Source organism: Wolffia australiana, chromosome 9 (genome assembly GCF_029677425.1).
Source record: "Wolffia australiana isolate 7733 chromosome 9, ASM2967742v1".
NCBI classification, from domain to species: domain Eukaryota; kingdom Viridiplantae; phylum Streptophyta; class Magnoliopsida; order Alismatales; family Araceae; genus Wolffia; species Wolffia australiana.
Window position 1 is genome coordinate 5,651,023 of NC_135843.1, and position 19,740 is coordinate 5,670,762.

General features: G+C 41.1%; 3 protein-coding genes across 3 annotated transcripts; 1 reads left to right on the forward strand and 2 right to left on the reverse strand.

Moving 5' to 3' along the window:
- Positions 1-330: 330 nt before the first annotated feature.
- On the forward strand, positions 331-8,059 carry ZCW7. Its single transcript, XM_078580737.1, has 5 exons — positions 331-868; positions 944-1,091; positions 7,041-7,185; positions 7,643-7,810; positions 7,925-8,059. The coding sequence occupies exons 1-5, from the start codon at positions 391-393 to the stop codon at positions 7,928-7,930; spliced, it is 945 nt and encodes a 314-aa protein (XP_078436863.1). The 5' UTR covers positions 331-390; the 3' UTR covers positions 7,931-8,059.
- A 6-nt stretch (positions 8,060-8,065) lies between these two features.
- Positions 8,066-10,550, reverse strand: LOC144707560 (uncharacterized). Its single transcript, XM_078580738.1, has 3 exons — positions 10,418-10,550; positions 9,092-9,284; positions 8,066-8,208 (listed from the first exon to the last, which is right to left on the reverse strand). The coding sequence occupies exons 1-3, from the start codon at positions 10,464-10,466 to the stop codon at positions 8,163-8,165; spliced, it is 288 nt and encodes a 95-aa protein (XP_078436864.1). The 5' UTR covers positions 10,467-10,550; the 3' UTR covers positions 8,066-8,162.
- Positions 10,551-15,707: 5,157 nt separating this feature from the next.
- LOC144707372 (cyclin-D4-1-like) lies at positions 15,708-17,153 on the reverse strand. Its single transcript, XM_078580475.1, has 5 exons — positions 16,905-17,153; positions 16,749-16,835; positions 16,405-16,687; positions 16,002-16,093; positions 15,708-15,884 (listed from the first exon to the last, which is right to left on the reverse strand). The coding sequence occupies exons 1-5, from the start codon at positions 17,151-17,153 to the stop codon at positions 15,708-15,710; spliced, it is 888 nt and encodes a 295-aa protein (XP_078436601.1).
- Positions 17,154-19,740: the final 2,587 nt, after the last annotated feature.

A 19,740-nucleotide genomic window follows, 5' to 3' on the forward strand; every position in this document is an offset into this window, starting at 1 on the left:
AAGAAACAGGAATTAAAACAACCCCAAAAATCTCATTTTTATCGTTAACTCACACCAGTTTTAACTATTGCCTTCGTATTATCATTAAATATTTTTCATCATAGTTATTTTCTTTTTGTTCTTCACAGGCTTGCTTTCATACACTCATTTATCCAGTTGGGCTCCCCCAATTTCCACTAATTTACATTTTTCCTCTCTAATTCTAAAAAAGTTGACAGTCGTCAAATGAAAAAAAGAACCAAAACAACCTTAAAATTCGCTTTTTAATCACTGACACAAAACAGATTAGTTATTGTCTTTATACTCACCCTTCTTCCTCTTGTTCAAATTATTCGGTTATTCTTCTGTTCTTCGGTTGTTCTTGAGTTCTTCAGTTCTTCAGCGGAGAAGATGGTTGAAAATCGAGCGATCTTGCCTACAGAAACCATCGATCTCGGCGTAGGTGGACTGTCTCTCCGTCCTAGGTTGAAGCTTCTCCTCACTTTCTTCCGCGCGGAGACCTCCGTCAGGCCGATCGACGAATGGAAGCTCAAATCCGCTCTTCTCGAGTTTCTCCGCGATTCTCTGGCAATCTCCGCGCCGGACGAAGATTTAACGATCCAGAAGCTTCCCGATCAGAGCAAGCGGAAGCGCGATGATCCGATCGCCGCCGGAAAACTGTTCGTGCGGGACTTCGGTCTGGTTTTGAAAGGCGAGGACGGAGATGATATCCGACGGCGGAGATTCGTCGAGTGGAGGGAGTCCGTTTTGAGGAAGATGGACGAGATTGAGTTGAACATCGAAGGGGCGAAGTTCTTCTTGAAGGTGGAGATGCCCCCGTCGGATGATTTCGATCTGCTGAAGAAGTCGTGGGAGGATTCCATGTCCGGTAAGAGAAGATTCATTCATGCAAACTGATTCGATCTCCATGAAAATTATTTTAATTTCAACTTCTGGTTGGCAGGATTATCATCTTCGAGGGGAGTTCTTCGGAGGCCGGACACGATTGTAGTGTCAGGCGTGCCGTCGAGGTGGTTTGCCGAGCCTCGAGTGTCATCCAAGCCTTCGATGTTGGTCACTCATACCGTGTTCTCCGTCTTGGGGAAGATCAGGTTTGTACAACAACGATTTCATGGTTTTTTTAGACTCTGATCATGAATTTTTTTATTCTAAAGTGTGCGTTTTTGGAAATCATCCATCGCGATTTATGCCAATTTGCTGTTAAAGTATTGATATTAGACGTCTGGTATCAATCGACAGTTCTCGATTTCTCCTTCTGATTATCATCTGTTAAATTCTAGGTACTGATTTAAATTAAATGGACGCCAAAAAATTTTGCTTTGTCTTGATCATTACGCAATCAGAGTTACATTTTGGAAATTGGAAACAAATATTATAAAGGAACAATTTCTTAATTATTGTATTAATTTTGTGGTATGTCTCCTTAGTTTTAATTTTGTTGAGCATTGTCAACAAACTGTTTATTTCTTGTTTCCATCTCATGATTCTCTTTATGATTATCCTTCTGGATAGAAAATTAAATTAGGTAGATGCCCAAAAAGTTTCTGTGCGTTAATAATGACCCTCTGTGAATCTCGATTTCTAGTTTCTGTCTCTTGATTCTCTGTCTGGTAAGCTTCTGGGTGCACATTGAAATTAGCTAGACGTCAATAAAAGTCCAAGCGTTAATCTAAACGTCTTTTTAAATAACGTTTTCTTGGTTCCATCTCTCGATTCTCTTTCTGGTTATCATTTCTCAACCTTCTGGCCAGAAATTTAAATCAGGTAGCCGCCAAAACAAGTCTCTCTTTTAGTCACTACGCTATTTAAATGAGGTGTTTTAGTTTCCTTATCTTGATTCTCTCTCGGATCGTCATTCAATAACCTTCTCGATGGAAATTATAATTTGGTAGGTCCCAAAAAACCCTTTTTCCGGTTTCATAATTACCCTATTTAAATCGTCATTTATAGATTCCAACGCTCGATTCCCTTGCTCATTTTGGAATGAAAACCTTGAATCTCGCAGTTTAAACTAAGTGAACACCAAGAAAACTCTCTGCTTTAATCTTTACCTTATTTGATTTGTGTTTTATTGGATCTATCTCTCGATTCTCTTTCAGATTATCTAATTGGGGTAATCTTCTATATAGAAATTTGAATGCAGTGGAGGCCGAGAAAAGTTTCTCTGCTTTAATCATAACCATATAAAAATTATGTTTTATTGGTTCCATCTTTCATTCTCGCTGATTATGAAGTTCTATCTCTTTTAAATAGAATTTAAAATCAGGTGGAAGCCTAGAAATTGTTTTTTTAATAGAGACGCCAAGAAAAGTGATAGACTCTTGATAGTGACATATCAGTGCCGGGCCAGGAGGATGGGCCAAGCGTCTGCATGTCTAGTTGGCCCCACGAGGGATTGGCATTATTGAAGATTGCTTGCCAATTGAGCTGACGAGCACTGGCATGATCCTCAGGATGAAGTGGTTATACACTTTGGGAACCACTGAAGTAGATTGGGCGCAACTGACCCTGACGTTCAGTTTGGGTAACTCAAGGATCACACTGCAGGGGGAATCCAGCCTGTCCCAGTGGGATCTCGCGGAGATCGTTAATTGTGGAGCTACACAGGAAGGACTAGACGTCATGGAAATGTATCGACTGATGTGCGACACAACACTGTTCAACGATGGACCAAGTGGAAGTCTAGTACAAGAGCTACAGTTGGACCTCGCGAGATGGACCACCAAATTCTCCTTGTCTCCGGCGCCCTTTGATAAGATCCTCTACCCCCAAAGGGTATCATAGGAATTTAGCCCCCTAGGGGCATTTTAGTAATTTCATGTTTAGGGTAGATTGCTTACTTTCCTTATAAATTGGTGTAACCCTCCATTGAGGAGGGCAGTCAAGACTGAAGGTAAGATTGGCCTCTTGGTTCACTATCTCAATCCTCTTTGTCTCGGTCCCGTCCCCTTGACCGTCCAGCGACCCCCTATCCCGTGATCGTCTCACCGGATCTTCAGCCGTTTCCCCTCCACTCCCATCCCTACCCTTGCCGTTCAGTTCTCTTCTCGTCTCCGACAATCCCCGTCCCCGCGATCGTCAACACTTCACCGCGTCATCAGGCGGCTCGTCCCTGGTCGATCCCTGCCCCATCTGTTCGACCCCTCCTATCATTCCCATTTCGACTCTCCTACCCCGGGAACTTCTACCTCGCCTCGTCCTCCAACCACCTTTCGATACGAACCTAGATCAAGGTTCGTATCACCCTTCCCATCAGCGTGCAACCATACTGCAACCCACAGTCGCAGAAAGCAGAGATTGAAGGACTAGTCTGTGACCTATTACAGGCTGGACTGATCCAACATTCAACAAGCCTTTATTCCAGTCCGGTCCTCCTGGTGAAGAAGAAAGATGGTGGATGGCAATTTTGTGTGGACTTATGCGCACTAAACAAAGCCACTGTAGCAGATAAGTTTCCGATTCCCCACGTCGAACATTCTCTTGGATGAGCTCCACGGCATAGGAATATTTACCTGACTTGACCTCAAATCAGGCTACCACCAAATTTGCAAGTGGCCAAAGAACGCGGCGAAGATGGCCTTTCGCACGCACGTCGGACACTATGAATTCCTGGTCATGGCCTTTGGCCTCTAGAATGCGCAAGCAACCTTTCAAAGATTGATGAACCATATTTTTAAGCATTGCCTACGGAGGTTTGTCTTGGTTCTCATTGACGATATATTGGTGTATAGCAGGACTGAGCTGGAGCATGCCAGCCACCTCCACGAAGTCTTCAGCATACTCCACCAACATCAGCTTTACCTCAACGTCAAGAAGTGCGCATTCGGTCAAACCCGGGTGGGATTACATATCGTCAAAGGGAGTGGAGGCAGATCCTAAGAAAATTGCTGCCATTGCGGAATGGCCCCGACTCGTCAACCTTTGAGAACTACGAGTTTTTTAGGGCTCGCAGGTTACTACTGCCAGTTCGTTGAGGGTTTTGCCAAACTAGCCTTTCCCTTGATGCAACAGTTAAAGAAAGAAAGATTTCTTAAAAAAAACTGTTAAAGAAAGATGCCTTTGGGTGGAACGATTATGCGCAAGATGAGCAGTACACCATTGTTGGCTCTCCCTGACTTCTCGCAACCGTTTGTGATCAATGCAGACGCATCAGGTATGGGGCTTGGGCCAGTGTTGATGCAGGGTCAGGTATGGGCCTACTTCAGCATCTCTCTCAGGTTCAAATTGCCTCCGTCCGGTTAATGAGCGGGAGCTCATGGCAATAGTGTTGGCAGTCCAGAAATGGTGATGTTACCTGTTGAGGAGCCACTTCACAGTCTAGACAGATCAAATCAGTCTGTGCCATCTGTTTAAGCAGACATAGATTCAACCTGACTATCAGCGACAGATGGCCAAGATTTCGGGCTACAACTTCTCCATCATCTACAGACCCACAAAAGAGAATCAAGCAGCAGATGCATTATCACCCATGCAAACCCAAGCAACTCTGCAGGCTCTTGCCCTCTCATTTCTGTATTTGATGGAGCTATTGCAGGTGGACAAAGAAATTGCACAAGATCCATTATTGGGGAAGATCATGGAGGACATACGAGCCTACCGGATCACTTATCCAGGATACAAGTTGCGTGATAGATGCCTTTCTACCAAGGCCGCCTAGCGTCTCCGTCAACCATCAGCATTATTCTTCTGTTGATACATGCATACCACCTGTCAGTGGCTGGGGTCATTCAGGGGAATGGTTAAAGCAAGACTACATTTAGAGGGGATGAAGGCCAAAGTTGAACAGTATGTGCAAGAGTGAGAGACATGCCAACAGGTAAAATTGTTAAGGCTCCTTAGGACTCAACGACGTAGCCTTTCAACCACGTATCTTGACCGTGAAAGAAGGCACAAGGAAGGGATAGAGAGAGAGACGGAGACTAGTAGCAGAGTCGTCGGTCGAACCCAAATCGAATGTAGCAGAGTGATAACAATAGTTCAACACGAATGCTAACGAACGAAGATGAAGATAGTTCTCAAGAGAAGGCTGGATCGGTGTCCCCTCTCTTGCCGGAGTCTTCAAGAGCTGGATCAGCTTCCCAAGACGCGATGATCTCGCCCACAACTGCTTCTGAAAAAGATGCGCGTCTTCCCCCGGAGGCCTCCCTTTATTCTGTCTTCTCATTTCCCGCCATCATTCTGTAGGGCGTCCACAGACCAGATGGCCATGTGATTTGTCGTCCCCTCTTCTTCTCTTGCTCTGATAGGTCCTTGGTAAGTCTTTAACATTCCTTCCGTCCCCGAAGACCACTTGGTCCCCAAGTGGGAAACTGGGAAATTGACGCTCGATTACTTCAATGTCTTCCCATGTAGCCTCAAGATTTGGCAGATCCTTCCATTTGACTAAGACTTGCATGCCATTCCTTGTAAATCTGTAAGATAGAATACATTCCGGGTACACCTGCCATTGCAAATCATCAGAGAGGTTAGTAGGAATATCTAATGCTCGTTGGTTGTTGCCAATCGCGCGTCTCAGCTTTGACACGTGAAAAACGGGGTGTATTTTGGTCATCTCTGGTAATTGTAGTTTATACGCGACAGGGCCTATCTTCTGCAATATTTTGTAAGGACCAAAATATTTAGGTAATAGTTTTTCTGAGTGTCTGTGAGCTAGGGATTGCATACGATAAGGGCGAATTTTGAGGTAAACATAATCTCCTTCCTCACACTGAAGATCTCTTCTCCTTTTGTCAGCTTGGACCTTCATGTATTCTTGTCCTTTAACGAGTTGTTCCTTGAGTCTTGATAACATTTGGTCTCTTTCCACTAATAGTTCGTCAAGGGAGTCCAGCGGTGTTGTTGGTGTGCCATACTTCAGTAAGGTCGGTGGATCTCGCCCGTAAACGGCCTTGAATGGGGTCATTTGTGTAGCTGAGTGGTACGACGTATTATAACTGTACTCGGCCCATGCTACGCACTTCCTCCATTGTTTTGGATGTTCTGAGCAAAAACAGCGTAAATAACATTCGAGTCCTCTGTTGGTGACTTCTGTCTGCCGACACTGCAAGCCCATTAGTGGTCAAGCTGGAGGAATGGGACCAGATTCTGCATGAGCTCAAAGCATCACAGGCGGATGCGCAGAGTCGAATGAAGACACAAGCTGACAAGCACCGTCCAAATCTACAACTCCAGGAAGTTGACGCAGTGTTTGTCAGATTTTTGCCATATCGAATCAACACCATGCGAGGGCGACGGTTCCAGAAACTGTCACCTTGATACCACAGACCTTATGCTTGGGATGGAAGCAACTCTGAATTTTTCCTATCTTCTGGCTGAGTTGGGCCTATCAAAAGTTGCTCCAGTTTGATCTTAGTGTTCATTGTTCTCCCTATGATTATCATATGACAGCCTTCTATATTAAAATTTTAAACCTGGAAACGTCAAGAAAAGACTATCTTCTATAACCATAACCCGAGGTTTCATCTTGGAGTTTTTCATGTTGGATGAAAGTCCAGTATTCTTTCCCTTTAAGCAATATGACTGATTACTGAGTTCGGCCAACTTAATTGATACTGACGTCTGCATTAATTTATCAGACAGAATAAAGTTATTCTTTCTACGAAAGTGATCGCATATATTTAATATTACTGCAAAAGAAAGTCCCTCCTCGTAGTGTAATTATTTACTTTAATGTCTGAGATAGAAACTGTTTGTTGTGCATTATAATTGGTCCTTAAAGGGACTTAATCAGAAATACCTCCCCATGATTCCTGGGCTTTGGTCACAATACTGCTCCCATCTTCATGAATAGAAAATGGAATTCAAACCCATTTTCTTGGAGAAATCATTTTACCATTTCATTCATCATGGTAAACGGAAAATTTTAGATTTTTTATGAGAAAAAGATTTTTTTTTATTTGTTTTTGCTGCATGTTGACTGACTCCCTCTCATGGAATAAGAATTCAGACACATTTTCGTGGAAAAATTAAAATTTTTTTGAGAAAAAATATTTTTTTATTTGTTTTTTATGCGTGTTGACTGATTCCCTCCCACGGAATAGGAACCTTAATGTAGCTAGCGACGATGGTTCAGGTAAAGGGGGAGATCTTCTTTCTGGGCTTCACTGCAAAGTTTGGGTACAGTTCGAAGATTATAACGATTTTTGCGCTGCTACAAAGGCCCTTTGCGGTCGCTCCATGTGTAAGGTCAGACTGGATAATCTTAAATTTTCGTTTCGTTATTTGATATTTAATGTATGATATTATCCCGAATCCCCTAATTCCTCCCTTAGGGGTAGTAGCGTCTTTTCTCTTATGCATATTTCCCGTTAAATAAGGTGCCCTCCCTTTAAGAGGGGCAGCCAGAAGTATTTGCTATTGGCAGTACTCGTCCTTTCTTCCCTCTGCATCTGAGCCTCATCCCTTCCCTGCGATCCTTCAATGTATTTGCTACTGGAACTCTCTTTATAGTCAAATTACATCAATGTACCAGTAATGAAAACTTGTAATTTGCTCATTCATAAATTAGGGATTTTCCCGAGTGATTTTTTAAATTAGAAGAGATGACTGACAATGTGAAAATGTCTGATTTGATATTTTGAAAACATAAGTCCTAGGGAAGACAACTTTCAATTTCTATGCTAATTTCTAAGTATTTTTTCAGGAAGGATCGCGTTTAAAATCAGACTACGAAGTTTCATGGGACAAAGGGGGATATTTCAGAGTTGTCCAGGGAAGAATTCCCAGAAGCCAATATCAGGAAAAAAATCAACCCCATCAGTATCCAGTACGGGTTCAATCAGAGGTTACTCGGGTTCCAAAGAGATTCAGGGTAACATTAGAATTTCAAATAAAATTTGAACTTTTATCGTAATGACGACAATTTCATCAAAAAATAACACATTAATAGTCTGACGACGATTTCATCATGTCTTAAATTATGCAGGAATGATCGACTGCTATTCCTGAATCTGGGACATGACTTACACCTGCGACAATTATTTATTGCAATCTCGATTTTCCTTGTTTCAAATTATGCGAAAGTTCATTCAATTAAGTTAAGTGCATTAATTCAAGATTAGTGAAATTAGCGAAAATAGGCATTTTGAATGATCAGATACGCAAGAGTCCAGTTGTTGAGATCAACAAGAACAGGGGAGAAGGAGCTGACCAATGAACGCCTCTCAGAAGCAAGCATCCAGCAGGCAGCAACAGCAAAGAGCCGCCAGACTGAAGAAAGAACCAACCAAATGGTTAATAGAAGCGTAGATTATAGAAAAATATCATAGAAACATAGATTTTAGGGGAAGATCAGGCGCCGATCATCCCTCCAAGAAAGAAGATTTAAAAAAACGGAGATTTCACTGAGCAGATCAAATCTGGAGAGAAGATCAGGCACAGATCAGCCCTCCAAGAATACAGATTTTAGAGAAACGGTGATAAAATCAAAAAAGAGTGGAGAACCTTGGATGAAAGAAAAAGATCAGGCACTGATCGTCCATCCAAGTATACAGATTTGAGAGAAACGATGATAAAATGAAAAGTGGAGAACCTTGGATTAAAAGAGAAGATCGGGCACAGATCAGCCCTCCAAGAATACATATTTGAGAGAAACGGTAATAAAATCAAAAAAGAGTGGAGAACCTTGGAATAAAGAGAAAGATCAGGCACTGATCGTCCATCCTAGAATACAGATTTGAGAGAAATGGTGATAAAATCAAAGAGTGGAGAAACTCGGATTTAAGGAAAAGATCATGCACTGATCGTTCCAAGGTTAGAGATTTTAGTGGAGAAATTAGATTTTAGGAAAAGATAGAACACTGATTGTCCCACCAAGAAGGTAGATTTCAGAGAAACGGTGATAAAATAAAAAAGAGTGGAGACACACGGATTAAAGGAAAAGATCATGCACCGATCGTCCATCCAAGATTAGAGATTTTAGAGGAGAAACTTTGATTTTTGGGAAAGATAGAGCACTGATTGTCCCTCCAAGAAGGTAAATTGCAGAGAAACGAAAATTTTGGAAAAAGAATCACCGGGAAGTGAAAGATCGACCCGAATTTAAATTTTTTTTTAAAAAAAAATTGATTTTAGGAGGAGATCAATCACTGACCATCCTTCCAAGAACGACGGACTGTTCTTCTGATTCTGAGGCGGCGGCTGAGCGTAGCCAGGCGGAGGATACCCTTGCGGAGGATATCCCTGCGGAGGATAACCTTGCGGGGGATATCCCGGCGGCGGATAACCTTGCGGTGGATATCCCGTCGGCGGATACGCGTCCTTGGGATAACCTTCCGGAGGATACCCTACATTGACAGAAAGATCACCGGAAGATGTGAAAATCGCGATTAGTTTTTTAAAACTGTCAAATCTGAGGATATAGACATGCAGCACGGCGGATCGAGTAGAGATTTTGAAGAATGGATTGAAGATTTCGAAGGATCGGAAAGAAGATTTTGAATGATTGAGAGAAGGTTTCTTCCAGCGCTGTCAAATCGAGTAGAGATTCTGAAGAATGGATTGAAGATTTCGAAGGATCGGAAAGAAGATTTTGAATGATTGAGAGAAGGTTTCTTCGAATACCGTCAAAACTGAGGATGTAGACCTGCAGCGCCGCGGATCGAGTAGAGATTTTTGAGCATGGAGATGAGATTTCGAAGGATCGAATAGAAAATTTTGAATGTCCGAGAGAAGCTTTCTTTGAATAACGTCAAAACTGAGGGTGTAGTCCTGCGGAACGGCGGATAGAGAGGAGATTTTTAAGCACGGAGATAAGATTTCGAAGAATTGAAAAGAAGATTTTGAATAATGAAGAAAAGGTTGATAAACCGTCAAATATCAGAATTTAGACCTGCAAAATGAAGAATGAAGAGGAGATTTCGTAGGATCGGAAAGGAGATTTTGAATGATCGAGAGACGGTTTCTTAGATAATCATCAAACTTGAGGTCAACGAGCTGGAACACGACGGATGAAGAGGAGATTCCGGAGAATGGAAGGAAAATTTCGAAGGAGCGGAAATTTTTGAATGACCGAGAGAAGATTTCTTCGAAAACCGTCAAATCTGAGGATTTGGATATGCAACACAGCGGATCTAGAGGAAATTTTGAAGAATGGAGACAAGATTTCAAAGAATCGAAAGAAATTTCGAATGATCGAGGAAAAGGTTACTTTAAAACCGTCAAATCTCGCGATATCGACCAAGAAAACGACGGATCGGAAGAAAATTTTAAATGATCGAGAGAAGGTTTCTTTGAAAACCGTGAAATATGAGGATATAGACGTGCAAAACGGCGGATCGAGAGGAGATTTCAAAGAATGGGGAGTAGATTTATGAGGATCAAGAGAATATCTCGAACAATCGAAAGAAGATTTCCACGGATCGAGAGAAGACTTTGAAAGATCGAAACAATGAATCAGCAGTAACGATCTCTGTCTGACCTTGAGGCGGGGGCACTCCGACGGGCGGCGGTGGCTGATTGTAGCTCATCGATCTGAAATCCCGCGGGCTTCCGGAGGAACAAGACGATCCCTCGGGAGTTGGGAACGATGAAGAAATTGGTTGGCGAGGAGGCTTTATATAAATATTTGGTTGCGATGTGGGACCTACTCTGCGCTGGCGCATCATCCACCGTCCATTCCGGCTTCTCCCGCCAATCGAGATCTTTACTAACTTCTTTTGAAGTTTGTGTGCGAAATTACAGTGGAGTCCTCAAAAGTTTAAAGTTTTTGGAAATGTAGAGAGGTTCTTAAGTTTTCTGTATATAGGCCAGAATCTTAGTTTTAATTAACCAAATTAATCGAAATTATATTGCGAGCCCCACTTATAGGGACGCCTGCCAGTCGAGATTTTTAGTCATTCAATAATGTGTCCTTTAAATAAAGGCTTATGGTTGAGAAATTAGAATGGGGCCTTCGGAAGTTGTGGGAGTTTTGGAAAATGGCAGGACTTCCGGAAATTTGCGTAAATAGTGCTGGAATGAAGGTTTAAAGCGGAAGGGGATAGATAGAAAGAAGGATAGAGTGCAAGAGGATGTGAAGAGGCGGTTATGCGATGGCGATCGAATCATCGTCCGCATTCATTTAAAGCATCCCGTGTCTCATATAATCTCTCTCTCTCTCTCTCTCTCTCTCTCTCTCTCTCTCTCTCTCTCTCTCTCTCTCTCTCTCTCTCTCTCTCTCTCTCTCTCTCTCTCTCTCTCTCTCTCTCTTGCTCTCTCACTCTCTTGGTCTCTCACTCTCTTGGTCTCTCTCTCTATTGCTCTCTCTCTCTATTGCTCTCTCTCTCTCTTGCTCTCTCACTCTCTTGGCCTCTCTCTCTATTGCTCTCTTTCTCTCTCTCTCTCGCTTGCTCTCTCTCTCTCTCTACATATCTCTTGTTCTCTCTATCTCTTGCTCTCTCTCTATCTCTCTCTCTAGCTCTCTATCTCTTGCTCTCTCTATCTCTCTCTCTCTTGCTCTCTTGCTCTCTCTCTCTCTCTCTCTCTTTCTCTCCCTCTCTCTTTCTCTCTCTCTCTCTTGTCCTCTCTCTCTATTGCTCTCTTTCTCTCTCTCTCGCTTGCTCTCTCTCTCTCTACATATCTCTCTTTCTCTCTCTCTCCCTCTCTCTCTCTACCCCTCTCCCTCTCGCTCTCTCTCTCTCTCTCTCTCTCTCGCTCTCTCTCTCTCTCTTGCTCTCTTGATCTCTCTCTCCTCTCTCTCTCTTGCTCTCTCACTCTCTTGCTCTCTCGCTCTCTCTATCGCTTGTTCTCTCTATCTCTTGCTCTCTTGCTCTCTTTCTCTATCTCTTGCTCTCTCTCTATCTCTTGTTCTCTCTATCTCTCGCTCTCTCTCTATCGCTTGTTCTCTCTATCTCTTGCTCTCTCTCTCTATCGCTTGTTCTCTCTATCTCTTGCTCTCTCTCTCTATCGCTTGTTCTCTCTCTATCTATCTTTTGCTCTCTCTCTCTATCTCTTGCTATCTCGCTCTCTCTCTCTTGTTCTCTCTCTCTTGCTCTCACTATCTCTTGTTCTCTCTATCTCTTCCTCTCTCTCTCTCTCATTTGCTCTCTCTCTATTTCTTGCTCTCTCTCTCTCTCTCTCTATCTCTTGCTCTCTCTCCCCATCTCTTGCTCTCTCTCTATCTATCTCTTGCTTTCTCAATCTTTCTCTCTCTTGCTCTCTCTCTATCTCTTGCTCTCTCTCTTTCTCTTGCTTTCTCTCTATCTTTCTCTCTCTCTTGCTCTCTCTTTCTCTTTCTATCTCTTTCTATCTCTTTCTCTCTCTCTCTTTCTCTTGCTCTCTCTATCTTTCTCTCTCTATCTCTTGCTCTCTTGCTATCTCTCTATCTCTTACACTCTTGCTCTCTCTCTATCTAGTGCTCTCTCTCTCTTTCTCTTTCTCTCTCTCTCTTGCTCTATCTGTTGCTCTCTCTCTTGCTCTTTCTCTCTCTCGCTCTATCATTTGACCCCTCTCTCTCTTGCTCTCTCTCTATCTCTTGCTCTCCATCTCATGCTCTCTATCTCTTGGTCTCTCTCTCTTGCTCTCTCTCTCTCTCGTGCTCTCTCTTGCTCTATCTCTTGCTCTCTCTCTCTCTATCTATTGCTCTTTCTCTTGCTCTCTCTCTCTCTCTCGTGTGGAATTAATATTGTGATTAGGCAAAAAGTAATTTACCTATGTACATGTCTTGTTCCCCAACAATTTGGGGATTTGTATTATGGAAACTAGTTATCGATAATTATCAAGTGAATAAATTAACACCACACAATAGTATTTATTAATGCTAATTATTGGCAAGTATCAAGTGAATATGTTAATTGAACACCTTAGTTTATATTTAAACTAATGATCGATAATATCAAGTGAATCAATCAATTATACGCATTTGGTTTTACTAAATGTACTCAACAATAGTAGCTCCTTAATTTAGTTATTTTACCCAATTTATTCATTTTCTTCATAATCGAGTTAATTTACCCAGTTATTTCATTCACTTGATAGATTAGTCATTTTAGTCATTCAATTAATTCACAAGATAGTTTTTACTTTTACCGAACTGATTAATTTACTGGATATTTTAATGCATGTGCCCAATTGATTTACCTTGAAATTTTAGTATTTTTACTCAATTGATTCATTGAAACAATGTTTTAGTAAGTTTACCCAATTATTTCACTCATGAAGAATGTTTCGCCTGGAGAAGTAAAATTAAAGTATAATTCATCATAATACTCACAAAGTTTGCCTACATTTGTTTTGGCAGAAATAAATGCTTCTTCCATATTCTCTGTGGCAACTGCTACGCCCTCCACCATCAACATTTATTATTTAATGATTCCAATACTAGTCCATCAGAAGTTTTTACTGACTTGTTCATCACAGACATAGTAAATGACGATCAGTAAACAATGATGGTAATTAAAAAAGGCAATACATGGCTATGTCCCTTATATATTAAACCTCGACATGATGTAACGACCCTATTTTTGTAGTCCTTGCCATTAAAGTCCATGTCCATGTCAATGTCCTTTTACCAGTATTGGAATTTTGACAATGATGTATAATTTTGACATAGTATTGGAATATAAACTCTTTTATGTATAACAACTACCATTAAAGTCCTTTTACCAGTGGTCACATAGTATAAACTCTTATATAATTTTGACAATGATAACTGCCATTTTCTTGCCATCTTACTCTCTCCCATTATACTCACTTATTGTCAACCCAATAAAACATAATCCAAACTTCTTTCATGCGACCGTGCATCTGGATGTCCATTGCTTCATGACCTTCGTGATGGGGGGATCTTAATCAACATGTGTTACATGGCACCAAAGCTCCTTGAATGCGATACTCTGAATGATGCTCCAAGATGTAGGAAAAAATGATTTTTCTAACTTTCAGGAGAAATATATTGTACGAGTTTAAAACTTTTATAGAGTATCATTTTTATTTCGACTTGGCCAGTGAGATAAGAATGATTAAGGGTACATCTGTATGTAACCCTAATTATCTCCAAAAGGCGTTGAATTGTGCATTTATAATTTTTCTCACTTTATCACTTATAATAATCCAAAGATGCCATATTTAGAGACTACATTCATTACTCCTAAAAACTTTGCGGATTATCCAATGGTTAGAGCATGTATTAGGTGTTGTCTTTATCCATCAAGATAATTAAACAACACATACAAAAGTCTGCTCCTCCCCTTGACCTTCCATGAGTTTGAGATCTTCATCCTCTGCCCTAATAATATAATTAACGATACTACATGGGAAAATTGCAACCTCCCACATCTAAAATGAGATATTACTTATCTCCTTCCTAGAAAGGAGACCCTCACCTCTAATATTTTCTCTATCCTTGTCTTCTCTTGACTCCTGATTTGGCTACAAGATTTAGAAGACATTTCTTGCGGCAGATCTCTAAGAATTTGGCAGCCCCATTTGCATCTTCTACTTTTTGTTCTGCCTTATCTTGAGAAAACTTTGGTTCTATCTTATTCGTTATTGAATTTCTGGGTATTCTATCTTAATTTGAGGGATTTCCGCCACTCTTTGCTGGTCATTGAGTGCCTCGACGACGATGAGTTTTCCATCTTTCTACCTCGTCATCGTCTTCCATCAACACAACGACTGTCTCTATCTCTATCTCCGCTTTCTCTTTGCTTCTCTCTCTATCTCCCTCCCCCTCTATCTCTCCCTTGCGGACTCTCTCTCCCTCGCTCTCTCTCTCCCTCCCTTTCTCTCTGTTCCTCTATCTCCCTCTCTCTGTCCCCCCTCTTCGTCCCTCCTACACGCTCTCTCTCTGTCCCGGCTCTTCGTCCCTCCTACAGACTCTCTCTCTGTCCCCCGCTCTCTCTCCCTCTCTCTCTCTCTGTTCCTGTCTCTGTCCCTCGCTCTCTCTCCCTTCCTCTCTCTCTGTTCCTCTCTCTCTCTCTGTGTTCCTTTCTCTCTCTCTGTTCCTCTCTTCCTATCCCTCTCTCTCTCTCTCTGTTCCTCTCTTTCTATCCCTTTCTCTCTCTCTCTCCCTCTCTTTCTATCCATCCCTCTCTCTGTTCCTCTCTTTCTATCCCTTCCTCTCTCCCTCGCTTTCTCTGTCTTTCTCTGTTCCTCTCTCTCTATTCTTTTCTCTCTCTGTTCCTTTCTCTCTCTCTCTATTATTCTCTCTCTATGTTCCTTGCTCTCTTTCTCTGATCCTCTCTTTCTATCCCTTCCTCTCTCTCTGTTCCTCTCGTTCTATCCCTCCCTCTTTCTATATTCCTCTCTCTCCCTCCCTCTCTCTCTGTTCCTCTCTTTCTATCCCTCCCTCTCTCCCCCTCCCTCTCTCTCTATTCCTCTCTCTCCCTCCTCTCTTTCTCTCCCTCCCTCTCTCTTTGTTCCTATCTTTCTCTCCCTCCCTCTCTCTCTGTTCCTCTCTCCCCCACTCTATCTCTCTGTTCCATTCTCTCTCACCCTTTCTCTCTCTCTGTCCCTCTCTCTCTCCCTCCCTCGCTCTGTCCCGTTCTTTGTTTCTATCACCTTGATATTGGCTCTTTGGTTTTCAGAGGTTATGCTGAGGATTAGCAGGGACAACCTTTATCCACAGTTTTAATTCACGTGCTGTTTATTTGTCTGAACGTGAGAATAGTCTAATTTCTTAATAATTATTAATAATTCAGAATATTTTAAGAAAATCCATTATTCATTTTTAAAAGAAATATAGTCATATATGTGTACGAATGTCCTGGAGATAAACTTATCCCCAGCTCTTAATTTGAATTTCTACTCCTTTTTCTGGATTGAGCAGTAATCTCTTTGTCAAGTAACGGTGGTGCTTGTCTGCTTCCCACCGCCACCGCCGGTTTCTTCACCAGTCTACGCCTCTTTGACCGCCGTGTGTCCGTCTTATGCACCCCCACTAGCCGGTGACACTTCTCTACCTCCTCCTGCCATGGTAATTAAAAAACCCTATTTACCCAACTCAGTAAGGGCCCCTAAAAGTCAACTAATTATCTGTTAGTCAACTGTGGTACAAGTTTGACCTCCTTGACTATGGCATGGACCTGTGAGATCTTATCTCTGGTCAACGTCGCTCCGTCAAGAAGAATGGCAGCCACCGCAATTGCCGAAGGCCGCTGACTAGTTAACTCCACCACTGCAAATATCTGACAAGAATTAGAAAATAATTTTCTGTAAATTGCTGACCATTATTTCAATTATTTTCTGCAGTAAATATGGTGTCCCCTTGGGTATGGCCAACCCAAGGGTGGTATCCGAAGACCGATCCGGCCATGCCTTGGATGCCAACCACGAGGATATTATATACTAATACGTTAGTGTTTGCTACAAGAATGAACGCTGCCTGTTATTTTAAATCTTACCTTCACTATTAAAATATCCTTAAAATGCTAAAATAAAAAATAATGTCAGGTAATATATATATATAGATAAATCTTTCAGTCTTACCTCGTCTAGTTGCAAGAATAAAGTCTGAAACGGAACTGGAGGGAAAGCCAACGACGTGGTCAACAAAGTCAAATGGCGTGACGGGGCGCAACTGCCACTCTAGCACATGTAACAAGTGGTGTTCCATCTTGCTCAGCATGCTGACGTCATACTCAAATCCATAATCCCAGCCTATACCACATGACGCCGCTGCCGCCGCCGCTGCCGTCGTCTCCCACATCTTTGCCGCCACTGAAATGCAGGCCGCCGCCAGAAGCCTCAATGTGTCAGCGCCACTGAATGGCTGCCATCAGTCAACGGTCAACGCCGGCCCCACTAAACATTTTCCAAAAGTCAACGCTAACCAGATGCGGCTGCAAGGAAAGGAACCGGTCAAAGTAGTTGACTGCCACGTAAGCAGTGGAAGGGTGAAAGCCTCTGGAGGCGTTGACCTGAGGTAAAAAACCACCGTTGACGTCAGTATTGTGACAATTTAGGGGTTAAATAGGAGAAAAGTTGACCCGGAATATCCAGTCAACGGCTTGAAGACGGGAGATTGGATCGAGCGGGCCGCCATCTCTGAATCGATCAGGATATCCAACGGCTGGCAAGTGGTCAACCTCCGTAGCCAAGAGAGCGGAGATTGACCGGTTAAAGTCAACGGCCGCGGCGGCGGAGTTGGTCAGAGTGGCGGCGCCGCCATCGTCGCAGCCAACGTCGGCGATGTCTTCGTCGCAGAGGAGAGAGGAGAGAGAAATTGAAGGTTGCATGGCGCGCGGAAGGTTATGAGAGAGAGGGAGATGACCGGCTGCTAAGGGTTTTTTTAAGCGAGATTTGGGGTGGTTACCGGCTGATAATGAAGAGACGCCGGTTGCAAAGAGACGTGTCTGTTCATTTTATTAGATAAGTAATTATCATTTACCGGTTTATATGGGTAATATTTAATCCGATCTCGAGGATGAAAGAAATATAACAGGGTTTTTTTTGCAGAAGATGGTCTTTAATCCAAAAATTTTGATGGGTTCCTAAAAATATTGTGCTGTTGCTCCATATTTATTGTATATTGAAGGGGAAATACCCTCTTTCTTAAATACCATTTTCACGACTTCCTAAAGTTGAATAAGCATTAGCTTGCAGGCAGGATAGCTCTGCCGTTCAAATAAAGTTTAACTGATTGACATTTAGTTGAAGCATGGTTTGGACATTTTAAATGCAAATGTTTAAGTCTATTCCAGGACACATGAAATATTTCCCATGTTCTGTGATAAATCTCTCAGAGCTTAGTTTTTCATGGAGGATAAAGTCAGTACAATAAAGCATTTGAAAAAGATTACAACATAATTTGTCATGTTCAATAATAAACTGATTAATGTTTTCAATAAAAGGCATAATGTTAATGCATGTGGAATCAACGATTTTATAATCTTGAAACATATTTGATAAGATTCCATTTTGTTTACCATAAAAATAAGAAGAATTCGAGAAACCGTGGTTATACATATTTATAATAAGTATGATTCTATGAATGATCATCATTTGCGCGGGGAATAAAATAAACCTCAAAAGGCTCAGGAAGATTTAAAATTATTTCCAGGCTACATTCTAGCTTTTAAAAATGCATCATTAGAATTCTTTTGAATTTCTATGTGTATTATTTTGAATTTCTAGACATGCGCTAAATAAATACTATCAGAAAAATGCAAATTTGAAAATCAAGTTAAGACGTATCCTATGAGAGGAATAGATCTGGGAATAAAACTGATTTTTTCTTCAAAAACATAGTTATAATATTTATTATATGCACAACTATCACACATTTATAAGTAATTATCCGAATTTCTAATTCTTGCTCTCATTAACTTAATCATTCTTAATTAACAAACCTTTTTATTCTTAAGTTTTACAAATTTAAAGCATTTAGTTAGATGAAAATTATTATGCATTAATTTTTTTTAATATACATGAAAATTTCCAAGCCACCACATCATTTATAGATTTATAGAAATTAAACTGGAATCTTTGTAAAACGAATGGTTTATTTCATTCTTCAAATTTATTTTACTGATTTATTTATATTTATTTCACTGGTATTGAATCCCAATATTAGATAGTGGATTATATAATACGTCTAGTTGACTTGGAGCTTGTTGAGTCAACTTGTATTTAAGTGACTGCAGATGACATGGACAGTGATTATGATGCCACATTACATCATGATATTGTATTAACACATAAGTCTGCATTGGACGGGCATATTTACTCACATCTATTATAAGTCGCACAACTGGTATTACTTGTCAGGAATCTGAGATCCAAATGAATCCATTGAGCTCAAGGATACGTGATTTGATGTCCCAAAGAGAGAAGGAATGAAGCTTGAATCAAAGGCTCTATCACAGAGATGAATTAGTGGGAAGGTGAGATCCATAGCTGATCCATCCGTTTTTAGCTGGAACCAGGTTATAGTGCACACAATAATCAGTTTGAATATATATAATGAAATAAGTCACTTAGATGTTTGGATTAATTTATTATTCCTCTTTTTCCATTCTAAAGATTTAAGTTGTCTCCAATAAATTTGAATATACATTAATTTACCAGTTTTTCTTGAAAATTTTGGTTTAATTTTATTCTCAACTCAAATAGTGCAATAAACTATTACAGAGATCACAACATCCTTAAGGAATGACCTCAGACTCACCATATGAAAGAATCTAAATTTTCCTAGAAACTTTAATGTTACATTGATTTTAAATTAAAGCGAGACATTAACACATTAAATAACTTCAACCATTTATGAGCTTTTTTAAAGTCAAACCTAAAAAGAGCATACCAGGAAAAATGCCTCAATATTGATGCAAAACATACTGTTTAGAGTAAGAAAAAAAATATACCTTATAAATTGAGGGACTTATTAAGAAGATATACTTTTAAGAACACACACTTTGACATTGTAAAAGTCAACTTTTGCTCTTCTTACGTAACTATTTCCCGTAAAAATATTAATATTTTTTAAAGCAAAGAGGGAAGATTACTTGAGAATGGCGATGAACCCTAATCTAATAATATATACAAACATGAAATACACAGCAGGACAGAGTGCTCCTCTTCCCATTCTTCACTCCCTCCAAGACCCTAGGAAATAAAACTCTCCACACCATGTAGGAATCTGTCAGTGGAGAAAACACTTTCCTTAAACACAACCTCATTGCGGTGCACCTATATCTAGGCTTTGACATATTGGACCGGGGACCGGTCGGACCGGACCGAACCGGGACCGAAGAAGACCGGACCGGAACTGGACCGAACTTCAGGTAAGGTTTAGGTCCATGCCAAAAAACTGGATCAGACCTGACC

Bases quoted from the DNA above. Each gene is read 5' to 3' on its own strand.
- ZCW7 (XM_078580737.1), top strand. From the start codon at position 391: ATGGTTGAAAATCGAGCGATCTTGCCTACAGAAACCATCGATCTCGGC. The intron at 869-943 runs GTAAGAGAAGAT...TCTGGTTGGCAG, and splicing joins GTGGGAGGATTCCATGTCCG to GATTATCATCTTCGAGGGGA. The intron at 1,092-7,040 runs GTTTGTACAACA...CCCACGGAATAG, and splicing joins TCCGTCTTGGGGAAGATCAG to GAACCTTAATGTAGCTAGCG.
- LOC144707560 (XM_078580738.1), bottom strand. From the start codon at position 10,466: ATGAGCTACAATCAGCCACCGCCGCCCGTCGGAGTGCCCCCGCCTCAA. The intron at 9,285-10,417 runs GTCAGACAGAGA...CTGTCAATGTAG, and splicing joins CGGAGTGCCCCCGCCTCAAG to GGTATCCTCCGGAAGGTTAT. The intron at 8,209-9,091 runs GTCAGTGATTGA...TTCTTTCTTCAG, and splicing joins CCGTCGTTCTTGGAAGGATG to TCTGGCGGCTCTTTGCTGTT.
- LOC144707372 (XM_078580475.1), bottom strand. From the start codon at position 17,153: ATGCAACCTTCAATTTCTCTCTCCTCTCTCCTCTGCGACGAAGACATC. The intron at 16,688-16,748 runs GTTAGCGTTGAC...GACTGATGGCAG, and splicing joins TTTCCTTGCAGCCGCATCTG to CCATTCAGTGGCGCTGACAC. The intron at 15,885-16,001 runs GTCCATGCCATA...TTACCATGGCAG, and splicing joins CCAGAGATAAGATCTCACAG to GAGGAGGTAGAGAAGTGTCA.